This window comes from Cryptotermes secundus, unplaced genomic scaffold (genome assembly GCF_002891405.2).
Source record: "Cryptotermes secundus unplaced genomic scaffold, Csec_1.0 scaffold1951, whole genome shotgun sequence".
Lineage (NCBI taxonomy): Eukaryota > Metazoa > Arthropoda > Insecta > Blattodea > Kalotermitidae > Cryptotermes > Cryptotermes secundus.
This window is the reverse complement of record NW_019727443.1, coordinates 560,039-584,876: the sequence shown is the minus strand read 5'-3', so window position 1 is coordinate 584,876 and position 24,838 is coordinate 560,039. Positions and strand designations below refer to the sequence as shown.

Genomic DNA, 24,838 nt, shown 5'->3' with positions numbered 1-24,838 from the left:
GAGGGGGAAGATCAATTGTGCATGTTTTTCATAAAAATTATGTTATCATTGCACCTTGTCTTCTGAAGGACTCCAGCACTTCCTTTGAACTGTGATACATGATATGCCTTGCCCATTGGAGTCTACAAATATCCAGAGCATTACTTCCTCACCAATGGCATGCCTAGGAAGAGACTCATATCTCTGTTTATCTATTTATTTTCAGCTAATTTAATGGCACTGCCAATAGCTCAAATGTTGAATGACAGGATGATGAATGAGTAATAAATTGGAAAGTTTGTTGCAGTAGACCAGCAATAGTCCCATCAACATTCAAAGAGGGACGATTATGGTACAGACTATCAAGTTAATAATTATAGATCAGTAGCCTTGTCATTTCACCTGAAGATCTCGCTCGAATTGGGCGCGCAGTGCCTGCATGTTGACTTCCAGTCTCAACTTTGCATCCTCAGTGAACTGCAGTTCATCTTCAAGTTCTTCATTCTGAGCTTTCTGTTCTGCAAGCTGGCTCTCCAGTGCCCGCTTTGCCTTCTCCAGCTCGTGAACCTGTTACAAGACAAATGAACAATATCCAGTGTCACTGTCACAAATATGCACTTCAGGAACGTGCAGCCACAACCGGAAAGAGTAAAATAGATAAATACTTCAGACACAAAGCAAAACAAAAACTGCTGAGTGTTATAAAGATTCATCAATTAATGCTATTATAAATAACTGATAACATTCTTACTACAACCATAAAATAATACAGCAACCCTTCAAGTAAAACAAATCACTAGGCCATAAGGATTTATTGAGTAGCAGATATACAGCTTCTGCCCCTGCTGCACCACTGCCACCCATTGCATAAGGAGGCTGCGTGGGCCCCAAAGCCAGTCTGGACACTATGGAGAAGATAAAAGTCTTGCTCCAGCTGGGGACTGAACCCATCATCCAGCCTGTACCGTGGTGGCTATGAAGACCAAATTACCCCATTATATATATATAGGTTTGGAGGGAATATGTAGAACATTCTGAATAAATGATCAACATAATTAATAAAGGACAAGCAAACTTAGCCCCTGCCTCTTCTCTACCAGCATGCTTCCTATAAAGCTCCAATGGTGGAAGTCTTGCACCACCAACTACAAATCAGCACCTTCTGCTCTTTACAGTGGGTGAACTCTCTTTCAGTGGTTCACATACAGCATATAGGAGTACCATACTCGTGCAGAGTTGTCTTTCTTTTTTAGATTTTTGCATCAATTTATTTACAGCTTGCTGGGTTGACATTAAAAATATCCATCTCTACTCCTCAAACGGACAAATACTTCAAATTCTTAATGATAAAATAAAACTCCAAAATACAAGTATCACACACAGTCCGGCAATGTGAATCATGAGAGCCTTTGTGTCTGCACATATTCCTGACATCTGAACAACATGAAACAATAAGAGCAAGCAGATATGCATCTACTTGTCACACACAAACACAAGCTACACAAACAATGGTAGTGACATACAAAACTAATTCATTCTCTACAAGGAAACCACAGTGAAACCCACATTTAAGCTTTCTTTGAGAAGCAATGGACCTGAATATTAAAATGAAGAAAATGTTCCAATATTTGAAACCATTCATTCAGGATAACTGAAAGTGTTAAACAAGGGAAAAATCTTGGATCACTGAACAATCAAATGAACTCAAGACAACACTAATTTGCTGACAGTATTCACTGCTGCACCAAGCATAAAAGCATGCGGATTTAATGATGGTACAGCTGCACTGAATGATACAGCCAAACTGTGAATACCATCAGCAAATTAACATGTTCATTGTATCACGTTAACTTGAATTAATCTTACGTCTGCCAGGACTAACATACTGTTACCTCAAGCAGGCAGGTGCCTGTCATGCTTGGGCCAAAAATTTTGACTTTCAAAAAACTTTCTAAATCTGACATGATATCCGTTAATGCTTCGTCTGAACTACAGTTTATGAGGGAATTTATTTTCTACATTGCAGGCCAAGGGAGGTTTCATAATCACTATTTAGCATGGCAGAAGCGGAGCTCTGCTAACCTAAAATGAACGGCAGCTTGGCAGAGTAGGGAAACTGTTGGCTTTGAGGTTTTTGTGGCGGTAATTATGAAGAGCATGGTCTTCTGTGTTGTAACGTTACATAGCTCGGAGAGAGGCCAACGTTTCAGATGAAAATACTGCCTCTGTCTTCAGGGTCAAAGTACAAGCCCAGAAAGAAGCAAGCTCAGTTTGCTCTCTCCAAACTACATGGCGCTACAACCCATAAAACCAGACTCCTCTTAGAAAAAAATGTAAAGCTTGTACTTGTAGTTGATGTAAACAGACAACAGGATGCAACAATACAAGATTAAATTGGAGGTTAAACTGTAGTTAAATTTTAAAGGGAATGCAAGACGAGTGAACATGTCTTACCTCTGCCTGGATGGTGCATAAGACAGAAGAAACAGAGAAGTGTTAACATGCATGCATTACTGAACTGAGGACTGTCAAATAAAGCAGTAAATAAATACAACAAGTTTTTAAACTATACTCAGATCCTTCTAAACACATGCAGTTTGTTTCTAAACTCTGCTATGGCCACTATGAGGTGTGAATTTGTAGACAGAAAACAAGTTCACACTTCACTGAGGCAGGTGCCCCTTCATTACCTTCATTTTCACCAAACACGAGTAAATACAAACACTTTTATGAATGTGACATTACACTGTAGAGTACAGATTAATGTCATAAAACAGGTCTTCAGAGGGTTAGGCTCTGTGCTTCTAGTATTTAATGAAATATACTGAAAAATAACTTGCAACTGTGAAATGACATCTTTAATATGATTAGCTTGCATAAATTAACTTCAAGGTCAATGGGGTATACAAGATAGCTAACATATTTAATACAATGTGTGTATTCCCATCTCATGCTATTTGGACTGTGAAACATGAGCTTACAGATCTAGTGCCCACAGAACACTGTATGCACAATGTTTATTATGTTGTACAATGTTTATACACTTATCTTACAAAAATCTGAACTGTCTCACCATATAACCCGTCCGGTGCCCGGGCTGAGACAAGGGCCCCAACTAAAAAGACTTAACATGTAATAGTGTACTTCCCTGGTCAGGGCTAACCCACACCTCTGCAGGCACAGTACATGGATAGGAAGCAATGGTGACATGGTGATCAGCGGGGGGAAAACTGGATGAACTTGGAGCAAAACCTGCCCAAGTGTCGCTTCACAGCCACTAAGAATCTCAAATATAGTTACCCAGGTCTGATCCTGGGCTTCCAAAGCAAGGAGACGGTGTATAGTTTCTTCACTCAAACAAAATCTGAATGCAAATATTTATTTCATGTAGCATCTGCATTCCAGCATGTCTCTTTCTTTCAACACGAGTTACAAAATAGCTGCTCACTGAGTACACATACAGCCACCCTAGGTTGTCATTACTTGGAAAATCCCATTCTCACTATGGTCTTCGAAGTTATGACACTATTAAGTGTGGCAAGTTGGTACCAATGTTTTCAAGAAAAATATACTTGCCAGTGTCACAGGAAGAAATAATGCAATCCCCAACTTGGCTCACTTATACCCTGAAGATGGAGACAGCATATTTCTCCGAAATGATTCCCACTTACTGCCACAACCCACAAGACCATGGCATGAATCTCAGAATGTAAGCAAAACTTAAAATCTTACGCACTCACATTCTTATCGGCAGTGCCCTGGTTGTTGACCAGTTCGTCCAACTCAGCCTGTAGCTGGCGACGACCTCGTTCCAGTTCTTCTACTTTGTCATTCATTTCATCTATCTCCCTCGTCAGAGACAGGACCCTCGTCTCCTTCTCTCGAGCTTCCCTCTCTGCTGCATCACGCTCCTGCGCAATCTGCTCGGCCACAGCCTGCACAGCAAGTTGCAATGAAAATGTAGCGCAGAGCCTTACAGACCTATCTCCTACTGACATCTGACCCCAAAGGTTCATAACAAAAAGAAACAAAATGCCAAGATCTTGACCAATTTCATGTTTGTGTGTGCACTGTAAAGATTATTTACACTATTTATTTGTAACTTCAATGGCAACACATTTTGGCTTGTCAAACATTTTAAGTGCCTCTTGGATCGCAGTCTGTAAACCAGTGCCACCTGTATTATTTGTAATATATCTGTTGCCCCTCCCTTACTGACATCTCTTACCTAGTATGAAGTTGGAAAGCATGTTGTTCAGTGATTGTTAATTTATAGTACAACCAACCAAAACAACATATATTCCAACCAGCACTACTTAACAGATAAACATGAACAAATATGGGAGAAACACACGATATTTGATTATGAATCAAACAAGCAGTGGTGATTTTACCAACTATGTTCTAAGTGGCAATGAACATTTCTAACAAGATGAAATCATCTGCTATTGAATTTATAAGGATACTTTCATTATAAATGTAGATGGTCAATTACAAGAAATATTCCTGTGAATACCTGAAATTCAAATTATAATTCTTCTGTAGAAATATTTCTAAAAACCCCCTCTAAGTATGTACTGACATTTACATTTACAAATTTATGTAACAAAGTCAGTAATACTTAAACGACTTCTTCCCAACTGCCCGTTAGACATAAAATTAAATTTTGTTTGGATGATGGGTGGAATCTGAGAGCTGTATTCATATCCAATTCATTCTCACACAGGATGTAAGAAAAATTCATTAGAGTGGCCCATACATTGCTATCAGTCACTTAAAGTTCCACTTAGTAACTGAGGTTACAAATATATATGCTTGCAGGTGTCCCCACTAACCTGCCAGCGGGCACGTGTATTTCTGCAGTATATGCACAAGTTAAACTTATCCCACAGAATTTTCAAATTTCTTTTTCTCATACTACCGTGCAGAGAAAAGGAAACACCAGCAGATCTCAGCATATAAGAGAAAAAGGTAAATATGAAATACCTTTACATCTTATTTGACATATTCTGAGCAACTACAAGAAACTGTTGAGGTGAAACAACTGTTTTCACTCTAGCACAATTAGTTTGAACAGCATACCACATCAGAATATTTTCTTACTCTTTTAAAGCATGACAAAGAACCATGAGTTTATGTTATATTTTAGCGTCCTGTTGCACTGATTTAAGTCCATGATTTATTTAATCCGTCTTGCAGTGCATACACTCATTTATCTCCTTCTCTCCCTCGCACTACATGTTTCGGCATAATAATGCCATCTTCAGGTGCTTACTTATCCACGTCAAACCAGTTCATTGCATGCCATGTTCACACATTAAAATAACTAAAATATGTATCTATCATATACATTGTCAAACGTTAAAAATATTAAAATTGTTCAGGATACCACATCGCTACGTCGCCCCTCACTACGTCAGTCACGCCCATTCTCCTTTGTTGGAGCACTCCTTCATTATCTTGTGTGTTGTGCTTTTGTTGTGTCGTGCTCCTGCGACTGCGTGTGTTATAACACACTAATTTACTAATTTACTAACATACATCTTACATACAGGATTAATTCTATTTTCACACATCTTATTACCTTCTCCTCAGCCAACACCTTGTCGAAGTTACGCTGTTTCTTCTCCAGTTCAAGGACCTTAGCTCTCTGAGCTTCCAGATCTATATTGGAGTCTTCTAGCTCGGCTTGCAACTTCTTCTTAGATTTATCCAGTTTATCGTTGGCTGCTTGCAGCTCTTCAACCTGGCGCTGCAATGCTTCAATGTCCTGCACCAACCATGCCCTAAATTAGCTCATTACACAAACATCACGTCCCCACCACTTCATCTACAAACACTGTTCTGATACCGTGACGTCAAGCAAGAAACAGCTGTGGCCGCCCTGATCCGACTGGTTACAAAGTCCAAATCCTTCTAAGGACGCCCAGCTACAAATAAATACAATCATTATTTTGGGTACTGTCAATCATCTTAATCTTTTTGTCATATTCCAGAAACCGGATGTTCCTGTAATCTGGCGTTCATGACGAGAAGCTAGTCATGGTCACCAGACTGAAGCTAACACTTTGTAACGAGCCCAAATAAGAAAGAACCTTTCACATTTCTTAGACGTTATCTCTGTGTTCTCTTTTTGGGTTGACTCAAAATTGGCACATCCTAGAAGAAAAATTCCTTGCCAAAGTACTCCCACTCCATTGTCCTAGTGAGATTTTCATCAGACGAACACAACACACAACCCAAAATCTGTACCCAAAACAAATATACTTGCCTCAAATTATCTTTCTAAATGTAATGACACTCAGAGCTGTAATAAACGCTACTGCAGTTTCTTTGTTACTGGCAATCTTGAGTGTCATATATATATATATATATATGACACATTAATTTACTTTGATGTAGCCACCATAATATCAGTTGCAACAAAATTATGCTGCATCAACAAGACAACACGCCCTTTACAAAGGACATAAACTGGTACTCTTGCAGTATTCACAAACTCAGGTGAAGGTGTTTGGACATTCCTTCCATTAGGCAAACCCATAACCCTTTGCTTCACAGCTCTGCTGTCTAGAAAACTCACTGCATAAACTAAATACTTACTAGCACCCCACCCCCAAACGATGTTTAATTAACCCTCATTAAACCAAAAGCCAGAAAAACACAGGACACAGAACCTACAGATTACTACACTGAATTGATGAAATACAATCTACATCTACCCAATTGAATAAATGCTACAACTGACCTTTGCTAACTTCTTCTTAACCTCCTCGAGTTGGTTGACCTGTTCTGCTTCCTCTTCAATTCGTTTCTTGGCATCAGCAAGATTCTGTGATGCAGCGAGGATCTGTTTTTCCAGGTTTCTCTTTGCTTCCTCCTCTTCTTCTACCTGTTCCTGCAGGGCCTCCTTCTCGCTCTCGAGCTGTCGTAATCTCGAGCTCAGAGCAAGCTTCTGCCTCGTCTCTTCTTCCAGTTGCGTCTATTCACAAAACAGTTCAAATATGAGCACAATATTTCAATATGGCAACATGCACAGAAAGGAACACAGGACTGTACATGGAAGAGGGACAGAGATTTGTTTCTTGAATGACAGTAAAAGTGAAAATGTACAGCTATCCCTGCAATAGGCCGTGGAGGTCCACAGGGTTGTGAGACATTGAGGCTCCCATATTTTCTAGGGAACACAGTACTGTACATGGAAGAGGGACAGAGATTTGTTTCTTGAATGACAGTAAAAGTGAAAATGTACAGCTATCCCTGCAATAGGCCGTGGAGGTCCACAGGGTTGTGAGACATTGAGGCTCCCATATTTTCTAGACAATCAGCTCACAGATGGCAGTGGGACTGTCAGTCTTATGTGCCAGCCGCCCTTTACCCCTCCCCAGGAAGGTATCTCGTACTCATTTCTGTTAGGGGCTAGTCGATCACAGGGCCATAGTGCTGCTGGAAGGATCAGGTCAACTGAAAAATCCAGCAACCTCGCCAGGAATTGAACCTGAGACCTTCTGGCTTGCAGCATAGTGCTTCAACCAACTACACTAATGCGTGCCCCTCTTGAAAGGAGGTACATTGGTTTTGTTTTGCTAAACTGACTGATCAATATTGAAATTGTCAGCAATAAATATAATCCAATGTAACACTTCAGGGCTGCTTGACCACTAAGGAGAACATACTAAAAGAAATACAGATTAATTCATCACTAGAAACTTACCAGACTTTACTTTTAACATAAAACTGGAACACAAATCACTACACCAAAGGTCTTGTCAAACATGCCTTTTCTTCTATAGCATTACCTATTCAAGATATGTATGACACACAAACAGAAATGTTTTAGACATTGCTTAGCTTCCCAACACTGGGGCATTCTACGCAATTCGCACTGCACCCCCAGTGTTGTCCTGCTTACGTAAATCCACTCAACAATTATCAGAAACAATTTATCTCAAAGGAAGCTGATCCGAGTGACTGGCACGAGATGGACTGAGACCCACCCCTTTGAAGCCTGAAATTAATGTATAACAACATTTAAGAATCAAGTTACCACACAGACAACACAATGTCTCCATTACAAAGGTCAACCAGTTAATGCTGTTCAGGGAAATAACTGCTGCTTACTGTAAGAAATTTACAAGCCCGTTTGTTTCCTTGGCAGTAAGTGGATCTGAACACTGAACTGTGGACATTTTTAACAATGGGATTGTCTTGGGATCAACGCAACTGAATGTTAAATGACAGCAAACCTTAATCTGAGGAACATTAAATATACTGTGTGAATCACATAAATACAAAAAGGAGTTTCTAATGTTAAAGGAGACAGTATACAGAACAGAGTTACTGCTGCTTCATCCTGCTACTACACTGAGGCACACAACAGAAAGAAATGGTTTTGTAGGCAAATTCTGGTAGAGAGCCTATAACCAATGTGAAGTAAAGACTGGAAAACTAGACAAAGCTAAACTCATAGTTGAAGTTCATATACAGAACAAGTGACATGAACAACAAGAGTGAGGATAAACATAAACAGGTGAAATTTTGGCACTGAGATATGGGGGCAGAAATGTAAGCACTAGAATGAACTTCACAATAGCAAAGCATTCTGAAAGGGTGATCCTAAAAAAAAAGGTGGTTTTTGGCAAAGTTCATAATTACCAGGGCCCGGATTTTGATGACCTGAAAATATTTAAAAAATGGCCAAAAAAATGACCTAAAGGAGAAAGAGAAAGAACACTTCGCTTCCATCTTATTCACATTTCAGAAAATATATGAAGAAAAATTCCCTAAAATGGCCAAAAATGACAAGAAATACCCTTAAAAGCCCAAAAAAATTACCCCCAAAATGAAAAAATGACCTTAAACCTAAAAATGTCAAAAAATTACCTATAAAATTTACATTTCTGTAACCAGCAGCTCACATCCGAGATTTATATATTTAAGAGCATCATCACATAGGATACAAGGAAAACAAGATGATGTCATCAAAATTTGGGCCCTGATAATTACTAAGCAGAAGAATCAAATGGTGATACTCATGTTCCTTTCTATTGTCACCACTGGTGTCAAAAACAACTGCAAATCATTAACACCAATACCTAGACTGTTTTTGCTTTACCTGTTACACCTGACTGACTGACGAGCTAACTAACTTTGGGGACAAGTCTTTCTTGACCATCTACTCAATGTAGAGACCTCCGCTGATCCCTGTGCCATTTAACGGTAACCCATCTCTACACCAAGGTCTTACTGGTGGTTTCTTTACGTCAGGTTTTCCTACCGCAGCTTTGTACATACTTCTCTTTTCTCCTGCCATGCCACATGCCCTGCCCCTATCACACTAACTTTTGCTGAACAATACATGAGATTCCTCATTATGCAACATTCTCTGGCCTCCTCTGCAGAGAAAGCCCACAAAATGGTGGGGATGACTGTACTTCTGGCTCTGCACTCTGGTGTTCTACTCAGGCAAGAAGTCTGCCAGGGCATACAGCTTGTTTCATAGTGGGGGTCATCACAATACCAGATGCAAACAAAACAGCAGCTACAAGACTGATGTGGAATATGCTGGAAGGGACAGCATCGTAGCGTGACAAGAGACACGATGGCGATTGACCCAAAGAATTCCATGGTCTCAGTATTCAGGTTAAATTATATAAATGGACAGGCATTTCTAAGTATCATGCATACAGAACTACTGAAAACTGAAGATAGGTTGAAGCTGAACAACCCAGATTACTCTTCCAAAACAACAAAGTATAGATTCTATGAGAGAGTCTGTGATTACCTGTGCCTCGCCCAGCTGCGTCTCCATAGTGGCCGCACTCTTGGTGGCTGCAGATGTCCGCAGTTCTGCCTGCTCTAACTGTGCTGCAATGGCATCAGATTCTTGCTGCAACTTGGTGAATCGGTCTAAGAGGTCTGCACGTGACCGTTCTAATTCCACTGCCTTGCTCTGCACCTCTGCCAGCTGACTCTCGGCTTGCTTGCGGCGGCGTTCACATTCCTGCCGATTTGCACCCACTGATCGCAGTTCTGTGGTTAGATCAGCATTTTCAGCCTCTAGTTGTGATTTCACCTTCTCCAAACCACTCTTGGCCTGCAGACATTTTATACACAGTTATTTAGGTTAGGTTATGTAGTGTTCAGGGGCTGACTTCATTACAGAATGGTCAAAGGAAAGTTGCAACTCTGCTTAACCAAGTACTGCACTATCAATATGTATAGATGGAGGCACATTGCTCTTTTTGTGGTAAAATACAACCTGGGAGTAGGTTTCTGAATATTGCCCATAAGCATAAAGACATAACACACATTTCTCTGTCACAGGTTTCCACAGGATGGTGACAAATGACAAAAACTGTTGGTGTGTTATTTACATCTCATGACATTCAAGGGTTAAAAGAGCTATAGATGGCAGTTACATAAACCAATAAGAATGTTTCACATTCAAACTAGTACACTACAGCAGGCCAAGAATTTTGTTCTCACCTTCTTGACAGCCTCCATCTGCTCGTTGATGAGGGCCACATCCTGGCTGTACTTATGCCTCATTTCTGCTATTGCTATCTCGTGAGATGCAGCATCTTCTTCTAGACTCTTTTTCAGGGTGGCAAGTTCCTGAAAAGTACAGACATATCCATTAAAAAGATATCGTTTGATGATCTTTTATTGCTTAAAATACAAAGTACCTTCTTTCCAGATTTCTAACATGAAGCAATCCATATGATCATTTAAACATTCTAACAGCCCACTATGTTTTGTTTAACCAACAGTCTCAAGACATCATTAGCAACTATGTCCAAACAGCCATTTCACCTCTCCAACACCCTCTGAAATTAACGCTTAGCCTGTGCTAGTGTCTCAACTCTTCATCAACAGTTGGCACGCAGTCTTATGCTTGTGTGGTCCTTCATTGACCCCCTCACTTTCAATGCTTCAGAGAGCAGGTTAACATGTAGGTCCCATCTGTGAACCATCATTCTCAAGATCACTCCAACACTGAGACAACAGAACACACTCTTGGAAACAGATTCCACACTTTCCTAGTTTTTATTCCATCATCACAACAGGCAGTATGGATGGATACACCACACGTTCGCTGTCTCTTACAGATGTGCGACATCTGGACGCACGCGCGCATGCACACACACACAGAAGAAATGCTTTCTGTACCTGTTCTCGCTTGGTGCGCAGCTCCTGCTGTGCTGCTGTGGTGTCCAGAGAATCCAGAAGCTCATTCTTCAGCGCCTCCAATTCCTCGTTCAAGTCCCGCTTTTGTTTCTCTGCTTTACTGCGAGCAATCTTCTCAGCTTCCAGATCTTCTTGGATCTGTATGCAGGAAAAGCAACAGAGAATAATGGTCAGGTTAAGGAAAAACAATCCATTTGATAACTGTAAGGAAATAGAAAATGAAGTAGTGGGAAAAAAACTATGAAAGTATAATGAAACAAGATTTTCTAATACACTAATCTAATGAAACTAGTTTCTAAATACAAACCTTCACTTTCAGGAGGAACTCATACGTACAAAAAGAAGAAAGATACTAAGTAATATAACGGGATGTTAAAGAGAAAGGAAGTGATGGGAAACAGGGAACACTGCATCAAGAAGAGTTCTATAATCTGTACTTGTCATTAAAAATACCAAGGTGGATGAAACAGCAAGACATGGGACAGATGCGGCATGTTCACAGAATTTTGTTTCATTATCTGAAGGGAAGACCTAAGTATTGATAAAAGGATAACATTAAGCCAGACCTTAAGAAAACAGGATGTGAGGTTTAAAACTGGTTTCAGTTCTCCCAGGAGAGGGGACCTCAGACTCCCATAAAAGGATAAAATCTACTGGCCTCTGATGAATGACTCTGCTCCATGAAGTTATTATGCTTCAGTATGAAGATTCTCTACAAAGTCACCTCCATATGTACATTCACTGAATAAAATTCAATCTTAAAATGCAATATTTACAAAAAAGAATTGGAAACTTGCCTCAGCCAGCTGGGATTCCAGTTCACGAAGAGCCTTCTGCGACTGAGCCTTGCCAGCACCTTCCTCATCGATCTTCATGAGAGCCTGCGTAAGCTCCTCTTCACGCTTGCCGAGCTGCAGCTGCAGCTCCTCCACCTGGAGACGGCGTTCGTTCAGCTGCTCCTTCAGGTCACTCACTTCAGTCTCCACCTTCCGCTTGCTGCGGTCCATCTCTTGTCTCTGCTGCTGATCCCGCAGCAATCTCTCCTCCAGGTCAGCGATTGTTGCTTCATGCTTGGTCTTCAGCTTTGCCAGATGTTTGGCTTTCTCTTCTTCCTCAGCAAGGGTTTGAGATAAGTCAGCTGAACGCTCTTCCAGCAACTTCTTCTCTTTCAGCAGCTGCAACCATAAAACAGTTATCTATCTCTCTCACATGCGCTCCTCCAACAGCTTCTTCTCTTTCAGCAGCTGCAACAACAAAACAACTCTCTCTCTCTCTCGCGCGCGCGCACGCACGCACGCGCACACACACACACACACGTGTACATTCACAGCAAAGATTCAAACACCTAGCATCTTCTTATAACAGCATTTCACCTTATAGTCCCACCCAGTTAAGAATGGAAGGGGACAAATGTCTTGCCCTTGCCGGGAACTGAACCCTCACTCCTAGGTCATTTAGTCCCTAGCCTAGTCACTATATTGACTGAGCTGTTTGGCTCAGGGATGAAGGAATATGATAGCATATATATATATATATCTCTCACATTCTCACTGCACTGAATATAAAGATCAGTCTTCTGGGATGGGATGCTGAGTAGTTCGGTAGATGGTGACCCAACATTTTCAAGGATCCTGTTCTGGGGGAACATGCAATGAAATCAAGTGCTGGACAAGTTTCTGGTGACCCCTCAGATAGAAGCACAGTGAGCAGAAAGTTTTCTGCGTGATGGTATTCCCAGAAGGCAAAGTCACAGATCAAGAGATGACCGGCGAATATCAATATATGTACCTTTTGGTTTGTGTCTTCGCTGAGAGCATAATCTTCCTCCAGCTTCTTGATCTTGGCATCGCACTGCACTTTCTCCAGCTGCAGCTTCTGTCTTGCCGCTTCCTCCTCTTCCAGTTGCTCCTCCAAGTCCTGCACACAGATACAGAGCTCCATGCACAGTCTCTCATTACATTGCAAAGAATCAGGGTATGTGCATGTGGTGAGGATTCATCTGGCTCTGGGCAGAGACCTGTGGTGGGCTCTAGTAACACGGTAATGAACCTCTGAGTTCCATAAACAGCATGAAACTCTTTCACTACTTGGGCGACTAGCAGCTTCTCAAGGACTCTGCTTTATGTAGTGAGGTATTTAAGCATCAAAGTAGGGCATGTTGTGATCATGTCCACAAGACATTAAGTTAAAAATAGCACACAAGAAACTTGAAATCCAACTCTTTTTTAGAAATCCTGAGACAGACAGGGGCATTAACCTTTAACATCCATGTGTCACACAACTGTTACTATTCAGAAGTACTGAGCAAGCCTAGCATTAGTGTTTACATCACAAAACCCTATGGCTGCAAGCTCCATAGTATTTGAGGTTTCACATTCAAATGATGAAGATTAAATTCCCCTCACAGAAAAGGGTTAATTTCAGGCTGAGATGCTCTTTACTGCATGCTACATAATTTCCCCCTTGGCCACATAAAGACATACCTTATTACTACAGCACAATGTACTCTCAACTTGCCAACGGTGCTGTAAAAATGTACGGTATAAATAGTCTTGGGTAGGCAACAAGGGGTGGTCCTATGGCCTGGCAGTTGTCTAACAATTCCTTACCATAAAAACCAAAAGGCATGTTTCACAGGAATGGATGCAGTGAACAGGGTAATGAACTTCTTTTGGTTTCCATAAAAGATAACAAATTTCTTTCTTCATATTTTTCACCCCAAGCTACGATTTTCAACCATCACATGCTAGGTCAAATGATGAGACTTTTTACACCATTGTGATTGATTATGAGCACTCCATGAAAATTCTCCTATCCCAACTATGAACTTTACCTGTATATTCAGCTGCAATTTCTTTTTCTCCGCCAGTAAGGTGTTCGATCTTTCCTCTTCTTCCTCGATACGGGCTTCCAGGTCATGTAAGATTTCCTCCAGTTCCTGTTTACGGGCTGCCAGCCTTGCTCTCATCTCCTCAGCTTCTGCGCAGAGCTCCACTTCAGCCTGTAGTTGCTCCTGTAGTGTTATCTTCTCCTCCAACGCCTGTGAGAGGGGGGAAACACAAGCCAAATGCATATATACTTCAGAAAACTGAAGTTCTGAATGGTGGCAAAACATTCTGAACAGAGGAGCAGCATGAAATCATTTCCAGAAGTCAGGGAGCTGCTTTCCACAAAGGAAACTTCTTTTATATTTAATCCACCTCTATAAATGGGATTCAATAATATATTTTTCCACAAGCTGCACTAATGGTTCAAAAGGGCCTCATGTGGTTTGTAAGCCACAGTTTGGCTGCCTCATATATATATATATATAATTAAACTACTAAACTGGGGACAGGGATAATGAAATCACATGCAGCTTTACAATCAAAAATGTAAGTTTTAAAATAGGGTAAATCTCCAGAAGATATCGGACCTGAAAATGTTCTCTCACCTGTTGCAACTTCCTCTCACTCTCCTGAGACGACCGTAACTGAACATCGAGTTTCTCCTTCACCTGCTTCAACTCATCCTCCTTCTGCGTGAGTTTCTCCTCCTGCTTTGTCACCTCCAGCAGGGGCTTCACCTTTGTGTAGAGTCGCCACCACTGCCAGTTGCGCAGCTTCAGATAAGCTGCGCAGTTGCGCTGGATGATGCGGATTGCATTAAGCTGCTGCGTGCGCTTGTGGAAGTTCCTATTGAAAAAGGGAGACATATTGAGGCATCCACACAATTGTCGCAGGCACCAGCACTCTACTCTGAGCACCACTTCGCACTCAAATGAAGGGAACAGGTATGCTCAAGTTCATCTATCAACACGAGAACCTTGAAAGTAATTCATAATATTTCAGGTCTCCCTCTTCTCCCTTTGTTAAAGTCTCAACTTTCAAGCAGGCTGCCCAGAAACCAAGCCTCCAGCTATCCATCTTCCCAAACCCTATCATCCTCAGTTTGTTTTGATCTTCTACCTAACCTGCTTCTCCCGTCCTTGTTTTCGTCCTTCTCTTGGGAGTTTTCTTCTGTTTCCTGGATGGGGGGGGGGGATTTTATTGTTATCAGAAACTAGGCTATAGAGGATGAAATGGCACAGGATGTGATTTCAAAGGAAACAAGTCACAACCCACTATCCTGGTAGTGGCCAGGATGGACTCAGAAAGAAGCATGAAAATCCCTTAGTCAGGTAGTCCAATGTCCTGGTTGAGATCTGAACTGACAACCTCCAAATGACAGTTGAGTGCATTATCACTATGCCAAACAATTCAGTTTTCTTTTAGTTTAAAATTCAAAATCCAAGTGCCCTCATATTGTGCCCAAACTATTAGGAACCTGACCATCTGGCACTTCACACTGTAGCGACTGTTCACTCTAATCCGATACTCCTTTAAGTGGCGAGTAAGTTACACTCATATACCCTCCAATGAGACCAGTTTCACAGCACAACAGTAACTTGTTCCGCAACTTACAGACATGAACCTCAATTGTAAGAAAAATATTCTCACCTTCTGGCCAAGTATCCACGACAGAAAGCTTGGAAATTCACAATAAGGTCAGTGATCTTATAATCTCGTTCCTCTTCCAAATGTGCCAGTACACCAGCACGGAAGAAAATCTTGGACTGACCAACACGATATAAGTTAGGATCCAGCTCCAAGGCGTGGATCTACAGGAACAAAATATTATACATTAGGGTACACAGAACAGGAACTGAAAGGATCATGCCTACTCCATGCATTCTACACATTTTCTTCTGTATTTTCCAGTTTTAGGTCCTCATGTGTGGTTTGCAAGACTCTTGTGACCTGGAATCAGTACCCAAACAAATGCATCCTAGCAGCAAGAACTATATTATTAACCCTCTTTAGCCTAAAGTTCACCTAAACAGTTCTTAAGAAACCAGTTCCTACCTCACAGGAAACACATTCCATCTCCACTAAAAAGACCAACTGGTTAATGCCGTTTTCATGAGAATCATATGAAGCTGATAAACGCACTGTGTGGGTGATGCAAGTGATAAAAGACAAAACTTACCATTTTTTCACAGGCTTTCTTTCCATCCATAAAGCCTTTAGGAATAACATTCGGAGTGAGAAGTTCATATCTGAAATACAATACAAAATGAGACAGTCCTGAGCCAACAATGTAAGCAATGTCACTGAGATACACTTGACACGTGTACCACAGTAATGAAATTATATTTCTGTGGAAGTATTACAGATTACTATTTAAGCTTCCACCATATACAAAGCACAAAACTGAGACTATGAACAAGTTTGTTGTACCTCTGTCGGAATTCCTGGAAAGGTATGCGGTTGGGGAAGCCCTGTCTGCAAATTCGAATTCCCTCGAGAACACCATTGCATCGCAGCTGGTCAAGAACAAGTGGCGCATCGATCTTGCCAGCGCGTTTCTCATGGTTTGGTATGATGCATCGTACGAAGTTGGGGTTCGTATTTCTGAGCGTCACCATGAGCTTCGCCAGTTGTTCCTTGTATAGCTGTGATACAGTCCTGAACATGCCCTTGCGAGTTCGAGCACCAAACTGGGTGTCTGTAAGAGCCTGCTGCGCCATGCCCACAATCTCAGCTGGAAAAGTATGGCCGACTGTAATCGCACCTCACCTTAGTACCTCAATACATGTTATATTATTTGTAATTTCAATAGCTCAGATAATACATTGTCAAATGCCAGGGGAAGTGATGAAATCTGAGTTACTGCCTGGGAATTTTCCTGGAGGGGTTTCTAATATTGAAAAATCTCAGTTGGGTTAGCCAGTCTCTGGGATGAGATATGAAACTGAGATTTCCTTCTTGGTCACACTGTGTTACCAATCTACTGTTAAACAGTGTGTATATAACCTCACTCCAAAAAAACACACACACGCAAATAACGGGATAAAAATCTATAAACAGAGCCCTTCTTTATGAGACAACAGTATGTCAGAGTCAAGGGCCTACCCCTGGATCCTGGCCTGAGATACATGAATCAAATAATACCCTCACACCTTACTTCCTTATAATCCATCTTAATGTTATCATCCCAACTAAACTTAGTAATGAACTGCATACAGCATTTCTCTGAATCACTGTGCCACTTTGCTACCACTGAACAGTCTTACAGGCTTACCATCCTTCCAGATATGTATAACAAAAGGATCTTGTGATGCCTGCAAAAGAGACACCACATTCTCGTTCAGGGGGTCCATGTTCTTCATGAGCCACTTGGCAGCAGAATAGTCCACACGCCCCGCATAATGAATGACGGCAAAGTCTGCTACGCCGCGGAAATCTGTCTTGAGGAACTTCGGATGGACACTGTGAGCACCAACCAGCTTCTCAACAAATGATTTGTCAGTAGCTTTAGGAAACCAGCATTCTTCATCCAACAGGGCCATAATGCCCATCGGCTATGAGACAAATAAAACATTTACCTTCTGTAAAAATGTGATCATATGAAAATTAAAATCAGAAACTACCTCTGATGTATACGAAGACAATGACAAGTACTGTGTCCACTTTTACCGAAATTACATACAGCACAAATACTGTGCAAACCAAATTTTACATCCATGTATTTCATGCTGTGCATACACGAGCCACTCAAGTGCAAGTAACACATTCATTCCAGTTTAAAAGTATGAGCATAACCGTTCCAAACCTGACTGCTGTACAGCGCACCTCTGATGGATGCTGAACACCTGTCTACCAGGTGAAGTCAATTTGAACAAAACTGATACCATTTTGTGCCCAAGGGCACATGTCATTATTTTAATTATTACACCACCTACATAGACATATTTGGGGAGACTGTCTCCATAAAATAATGAAATTTAACCAAAATTGTTACAGCCATTTTCACGAAAAGCAAAACTGCAAGTTTTGGGGTCCATGAGAAAGGCCCTATTTTTGGAACTGGTATTTTGGGGTCCATGAGAAAGGCCCTATTTTTGGAACTGGTACTATTCACATTCAGGGCACTGCCCTATGACGAATACTGAACATGAATAAAACATGTGTAAGATTTGAGGTTTTCATGGTGGTGACTATGAAGAAAGCAGTCTTCTGGGATGTGGGGCCGCGTAGATGTGTTAACCGACGTTTCTGTGGAACATATCGCGGATTTTCTAATTTTTCCTTCTACCTTGAAGATGGAGGCGATACGTTCCACCGAAAAGTCGGTTAACACCATATCTATACGGTGCCACATACCAGAAGACTGCTTTCTTCATGAATAAAACCTGTTCAACCACTCCGGTGCCAGCAACGTGCACTAAGAATGCCTGTAGTGAACAAATGGTAACTTGCCTTGTCAATAAGGTCAATGGTAGGCTGAAGATCGAGACCGAAGTCAATAAATTTCCATTCAATGCCTTCGCGCTGGTACTCCTCCTGCTCCAGAATGAACATCGTGTGATTGAAAAGTTGCTGAAGCTTCTCATTTGTGTAGTTGATGCAAAGCTGCTCAAAGGAATTCAGCTGCAGACAAGAAACATAAAAGTACATCAGGAGCAGAGTGAGAGCCATTACTTTATAAAAAGTCTGTTACACAGAAACGAAAAAATTACACTGAATTCTACATTTGAAGTTGAAGTTGTTCTAATTTAACAGAATATTATCTCCTTTGGTCCTGTAGTTCACAATGCATTCTATCAATAATTCAGACTACACACAGCATGGAATGACTGGATCGTGGAGAACAGTGAACTGGAAAGGATGTGGAAGGAAGAGGTCATAGGCCTTCCTAGCATTAGCCTACACAGAGTAAGGAAAACCACTAAAAACCTGGCTCAAGTCAGGACAGTTAGAATCCCAGCCAAAATTCAAATGGGGCACCTCCCCAATAAAAGTTTTGAGTGTTACTGCTTCAGCCAGTTTGATGAGTATATAGAAGTAAGAATTGTAAAATGTAAGGAAATAAAATTCAGTAGTTCAAGATGTGAACCCATTTAGACAAATATGGAAGCTCTCCAACTGTGTGCAAAAGGAACCTTAAAAGCAGCAGGAAAGTCAACTCACCTCAAATATTTCAAAACCAGCCATATCGAGAATTCCGATAAAAGATGCTCCTTGTCGTTTCGTACGATCAAGCGATCGGTTGATGCGATTCACCAGCCAACGGAACATACGTTCATAGCAGGCTTTGGAAATGGCCTCCACCGCAAACTCCGCCTGTTCTTTCGTCTGGGCTTTGGTAACAAAGTCACGGCCCACTTTAATTCGTGGCCTGAGAAATGCCTTGGTCATCTCTGTGACACTCAGACCCAAAAGATGAGCAACTTTCTGGGCCATTGTGTTGTCAGGCAATATGGCTTGGTCAGAGTTCCTCTCCTGCTTAAACTTCATGTTCCCAAACAGCATCACGGCTGACACTGTTCGGAAAATAGCTGCAAAAGATAGCATGCAAAACAGTGAATGATAGGAACAGTTCAGAATTTGGGAAACCAACAACAGAATCTTATACATCCTCAATGCCGCACAGTTCCACTCTCGTGGCTTCCCACCACATGAACTGTATTTTCTCTTTATTCATTTCCAATGGATATGTCGGAAGAAATGAACAAATAACATTTAACATCTAACAAAACTAATAATTTATATTTTATACATAAGACTACAGGCAGCTTAATACGATTTTTATGAGTACAGAAAGAAAAAGCGGGACACTAACAGAATTAGAAATTAAAAAGAAAAATACACTGAAAGATAAATTAATAACAGAATAAGGTGGTGCGAGCATGTCATAAGAATGCAGCCAGAACCCCCCCCCCATCCTACGGGATTATGGAAGAAAAGGGAAAATACCCTGAGAAAGGCTGAGATCAAGATGAGAATACCAGGTTAGGAAAAAGTCACCCAGAACAAAGAAAGTGGGGAATGCAGATGAGGGGAGGACAAGAGACAGACAGACAACCCATATAAAATAGAAACATCCAAGAAAGAAAGAATAATTTTTAGTTAACTGTTTTCTTTCTGTTAATCTCTTTGGAGTTTGTGCCCTTTCAAGTATAAAGATTTACTATGCATTTTAACCATTTATATTTGCAGAGTATGGTCAAACCTCTGCTTCCGCAAGTTCATTTCCTTATTAGGTCTGCTTCTGTCCTTTTCTCTTAGTGATTCATCAAGAGATCCAAAGATGGTTATGAAACTGTTTCATTATGTATCACTGGATTTGGTAACTTTCAGTGATATTTCGTAACTCAAGCTCTTGCACCTTTGCCTTGGCACTTTACTTTCTTAAAGTTCATAGGCATTAACAGTTACACAGAGCATATGTACACTGTACACAAGTATCCCTCTGAAAGATGAACCTCACATTAATAATACTGTAACATGTAGACCCACTCCTAAGTAATGACTCTGTAAGCAATGTCCGTTTCTGGGCAACTGATTCCTAACACACATCAATGGACTAACTGGGAAGCAGTGTTCTCTGCAAGGTCCATGCGACAGCTGCATGATGCAACAACAGAAGAAATGTTGGAAATGGTGCTGTTTCCTATGCAGTCCATGCTGACGTGTCATAAGCAGGGCGAGTCTAGAGAATTTAGTTGTGTGATATTCACCGGCAAGTAAGGGCATGAACGCGATATTGAGGACTACCGAAGACACAGCAGACTGAGAAGATACACGTGACAATATTTAAAACTTCAGTTCCTACTGCACACTTAAAATACAAATCTCCATTAAAAAGCCCAACTGGTTGGTTAATACTGCTCAGAGATATAATCGCTCGAATGTAATCATATGGAATATATAAATATGTTTGAGGGAAAAATACAGTTGCCAAGATACCACAGACAGAACGAAAAGTGGAAGGTTGAGGGCTGTATCAATCCATAACAGCAGGGACGTTACCATGTACCGCTTGAGGAAGTGTTATGTTTAACTGAATCACTCTGTGTGTCTAACATACAAAATCTCTCATCAAAATTTACCAGAAAAGTCATCATTTGTCATTCCCATGATGGACATGGCTTTGCACGTGGCATGGAACTCTGCAACATCATCCACACCAGGCACGGGAAGGTGGCCTCCGCTGGACAGGAATGCATATGACTTGGGGTCTTCCAGGATGAACTCCTCTGCAAGAACGTAAACACAACTCTGTGTAGGTCTAATAAAAAAGGAACAGTTAACAAATATCATCATCAGAAAAATTAACCTCCTATCTACAATTCATTTCAGTCACAAATTGACCAAATATAAAACACTCGCTGGTCAACTGACTTGGCCTTCACATACAAAATAAACAGACAGTTTAACAATTTCACTGATAGCCATTATTTTTACATTACTACCATAGAGATTCTGTAGTATTCCCTTCCTATATGATCACAAATGCAACAATCGCACATGAACGTCAAAGCAACCGGTTCCAATGTCCAGCTAGTTTCCACGGATCAATAAACAGTTCCCATTTCCAGCTACAGTTTCCACGGATTAATAAACAGTTCCCATTTCCAGCTAGTTTCCACAGATCAATAAACAGTTCCCATTTCCAGCTACAGTTTCCACAGATCAATAACCATTCCACTGGTCCACTCTGATACATATTAAAGCAAGATTTCACTGAATATGCAAACTACCAACTGTGGGAATTAATTTTATGTAAAGGGTGAGATGGTAAAGTCAAGTGAAGCACTGGTGCCTTCCCTGTAGTCTAGCAGTCCTCTCTGTAGCTACATGATGGCAAGCCCTGGGCTTTCATATATGGTTTCTAATCAAGGGAATTAAACACATTAACTCCATGAAGCAGAGTTCTATCTGCTAGAGGGGAAATTCCCAGCATTCCATGAAACCAAAGGCTAATTACTATGTCCACAAGAGCTGATTGCTAGACCATACCCTGGGCCAGGTGCCCCAATGGTCTGTTCTTTATGTCCTTTTTTCATTCCCTCTCACTCCTACTCAAGAAATTATCTTCTAGGCTTACTTTTCTGTTCTGCAGATGCTCCAACCAGAAGCTGGTAGAAGATGTGGAAGGTTCGTTCATCCTTGGCTTGACGTATGGCACGGGACTTTTCCAGCAGATACGTCTCAATGTTTGCTCCCGCAATATAACCAGAAGCATCAAAGTTGATACGGATAAATTTCCCCTGAAAAAAGCAGGGCCATTACTTACATTGCGTATGTTACCCTGCGCAAGAACAAACTTGTCACACCAGGAAAACCAAAAACCTGAACACCTGATAAGCAATTGAATGTGAAGACAAAGTCCAATATTTTCCTGAGATTCCGTGAACTTCTCTGGCCTCAGTGTTCATTAACTGCGTGCAAACATCTACTGCTTGCTGCAAGGTTACTAATGTTACATATCTACTGCTGCAGAACTACCAACACTGTAAATATCTATTGCTGTGGGGCTACTAAGATCAGATATCTACTGCTGAAATGCTACTGACATTAGATATTTATTGTTGTAAACCATGTTACAAAGCTACTGACAACATATGTACACAACAGAAAAATTTCTCCTTGTGCTTTGTTAAATATTCACAACATCAAAATATGTTTTAAAAACAATATTGAGGTGAATTTTAACGATATATTATAGATTTTATATTTTCACAGCAATTACAGCAAACCCTTGCTAATTTGGTTACAATAATTCAGATGTTGGATAATCTGGATAAAAATATGAAAAATGCTGCTCACAGCTGAGTACATATTACAAAAAAAGACACTGGCTCCTTCAAACCTGCATCATTACGTTCAAAAACAAGTACAAGTGGGTCTCCTATCAATGATCAAATGTATTGTCTCCTTATAGTTTTGTAGGTTTACAGTGATATTTCTATTTATTTTCATCAGCACTACTTATATCATTAAATTTTCCATTTATTTGCATTCTAAGTTTTTTATCTTTTAGGGTGACCTCCCCCCCCCCAATTAACCCAGAGAGGAAGGTAGTTACTACAGGATTCTGACGATGGTGTATATAACACACTGATATATTGGGTTTTTGGACTTCATCCATCGTCCTGGTTTTTAAGATAACTAATAAAAACATGACGTTTCGGAAACTGGATCTGTTTCCGTCCTCAGGTGAAGGAAAACACCTATTCTGTTGGGTCCGTTAGAAAGAGCTAGCCTCAATCACTGGACAAACTGATGTGATTGAGGCTAGCTCTTTCTAACGGACCCAACAGAATAGGTGTTTTCCTTCACCTGAGGAGGAAATAGATCTAGTTTCCGAAACGTCGTGTTTTTATTAGTTATCTTAAAAACCAGGACGATGGATGAAGTTCAAAAACCCAATATATCAGAGAGGAAGGGTTTACTCTACTATTAAGATTACAGTCTACCGTGGTGTGATGCTGTTTAGCCTGGTTGATGGGTACCAACATTTTGGAGGAAAATGCCGCCTCCTTCTTCAGGGATAAATCTTGCCCTCTGTCAAAATGTAAAATCTTATTATATATGTTTACATGAAGTCATTTCTAACACCAAAAGCATAACCAATATACTTCACAAATAACTGTTACCAAAATATAAAACTGGACTGCATTATTCCCGCTGTACATACTTACAAAACGCGAAGAGTTGTCATTCTTAACAGTTTTGGCATTGCCAAAAGCTTCCAAAATTGGGTTTGCCTGTAGCAACTGCTGCTCCAGCTCACCCTGCAAAGTAGGACCACATTAGCATGTATCACAAACAGAGCAAAACACAGCAGAAACACCACAAAACTTCTTGTACATTTAAACAGCCAGAAGAAGGCCGGTGCCCTCCAGATGAATGCTGAGACAGTACCTCAACTCCTTCTTTTCACATCCTTTCCAATTCATTATTCACTATCCATCCGACCGTCGGACACTACACAGTGTGCGCTGACAGAATCATAAACTACAAACAAAATTAGTAAGTAATTACTTTCTGTAGTTAAAAGCAAAGGGGGCTCGAAGTCCAAAAACATTAAATACATCTTAGGAATTTGTTTTATTATATATAATATCTGATAACAGAACACAAGGCACTGAACTGTTTACACAGGTCATGCATTTCTTTCTGAAGCTTAAAAAGCTTATAAGCTCTACATTGCCACACCAGGGCAGGACAGAGAAACTTCTCGTATCTATCTAGGAGATACAGAAATACAACTTATTTCTTTTCCGTTTTCTTATTGTGGACTGAACAGGGAACATCCTAAGACATTACAAAATCTACTCTGTACTACTGGCTGTTAAATGATGTGCAAGTGTTGCAGTATAGATTTTTAAACCTTTCATTTCTTACTTAGGGTATTTATTGTTCTTTTTTTAAAATCCGAGCTAATATAATGTGATAATGTCAAGGAAAGCAACAATGTCCCAGACAAAGAATGAGTGCTTCTGCTTGCTGATAAAAGCAAGTGCATAACAAATCAACCTTTACAGTTAAAAATATCTAGCAAGAAAATACACAGTGGATAAGATCCCTGGACGGGGCACAAACAGGGGCATATGGAATGTGCATGGACGAAGGCAGATATTAGGTCTGCAAATGAGATGAGATTTCCAGGAAGCGGAGAAGGAAGAATCAGAACAGAATATGAACCACACAAATTTGAGAATTTAAAGATAAAGGCTTGGAGGCCAATTCAATTAAGAACGGAGCAAGACAGTATGGGCACATTTTAAGAACAAAGCTGACCAGAATCCCAAAGAAGGATCTGCACATGAAGGCAAACACCTAAGAGGAAGGTTAAGGCC

The 24,838-nt window shown here is 40.7% G+C and overlaps 1 protein-coding gene across 3 annotated transcripts in view; it reads right to left on the bottom strand.

Moving 5' to 3' along the window:
• Positions 1-24,838, bottom strand: part of LOC111864857 (myosin heavy chain, non-muscle) — a 102,863-nt gene that overhangs the window by 14,154 nt on the left and 63,871 nt on the right. For all 3 annotated transcript variants that reach the window (XM_023852416.2, XM_023852412.2, XM_023852415.2), the window contains 20 exons: positions 23,678-23,770; positions 22,081-22,243; positions 21,083-21,229; positions 19,161-19,528; positions 18,450-18,620; positions 17,272-17,551; positions 16,428-16,731; positions 16,177-16,246; positions 15,648-15,808; positions 14,603-14,843; positions 14,003-14,209; positions 12,958-13,086; positions 11,967-12,344; positions 11,152-11,307; positions 10,468-10,596; positions 9,764-10,075; positions 6,728-6,961; positions 5,564-5,749; positions 3,720-3,914; positions 382-546 (listed from right to left, as the gene is read on the bottom strand). In XM_023852416.2, coding sequence (XP_023708184.1) covers positions 382-546; positions 3,720-3,914; positions 5,564-5,749; positions 6,728-6,961; positions 9,764-10,075; positions 10,468-10,596; positions 11,152-11,307; positions 11,967-12,344; positions 12,958-13,086; positions 14,003-14,209; positions 14,603-14,843; positions 15,648-15,808; positions 16,177-16,246; positions 16,428-16,731; positions 17,272-17,551; positions 18,450-18,620; positions 19,161-19,528; positions 21,083-21,229; positions 22,081-22,243; positions 23,678-23,770 — 4,089 coding nt within the window. The remainder of the gene's footprint in view (positions 1-381; positions 547-3,719; positions 3,915-5,563; positions 5,750-6,727; positions 6,962-9,763; positions 10,076-10,467; positions 10,597-11,151; positions 11,308-11,966; positions 12,345-12,957; positions 13,087-14,002; positions 14,210-14,602; positions 14,844-15,647; positions 15,809-16,176; positions 16,247-16,427; positions 16,732-17,271; positions 17,552-18,449; positions 18,621-19,160; positions 19,529-21,082; positions 21,230-22,080; positions 22,244-23,677; positions 23,771-24,838) is intronic.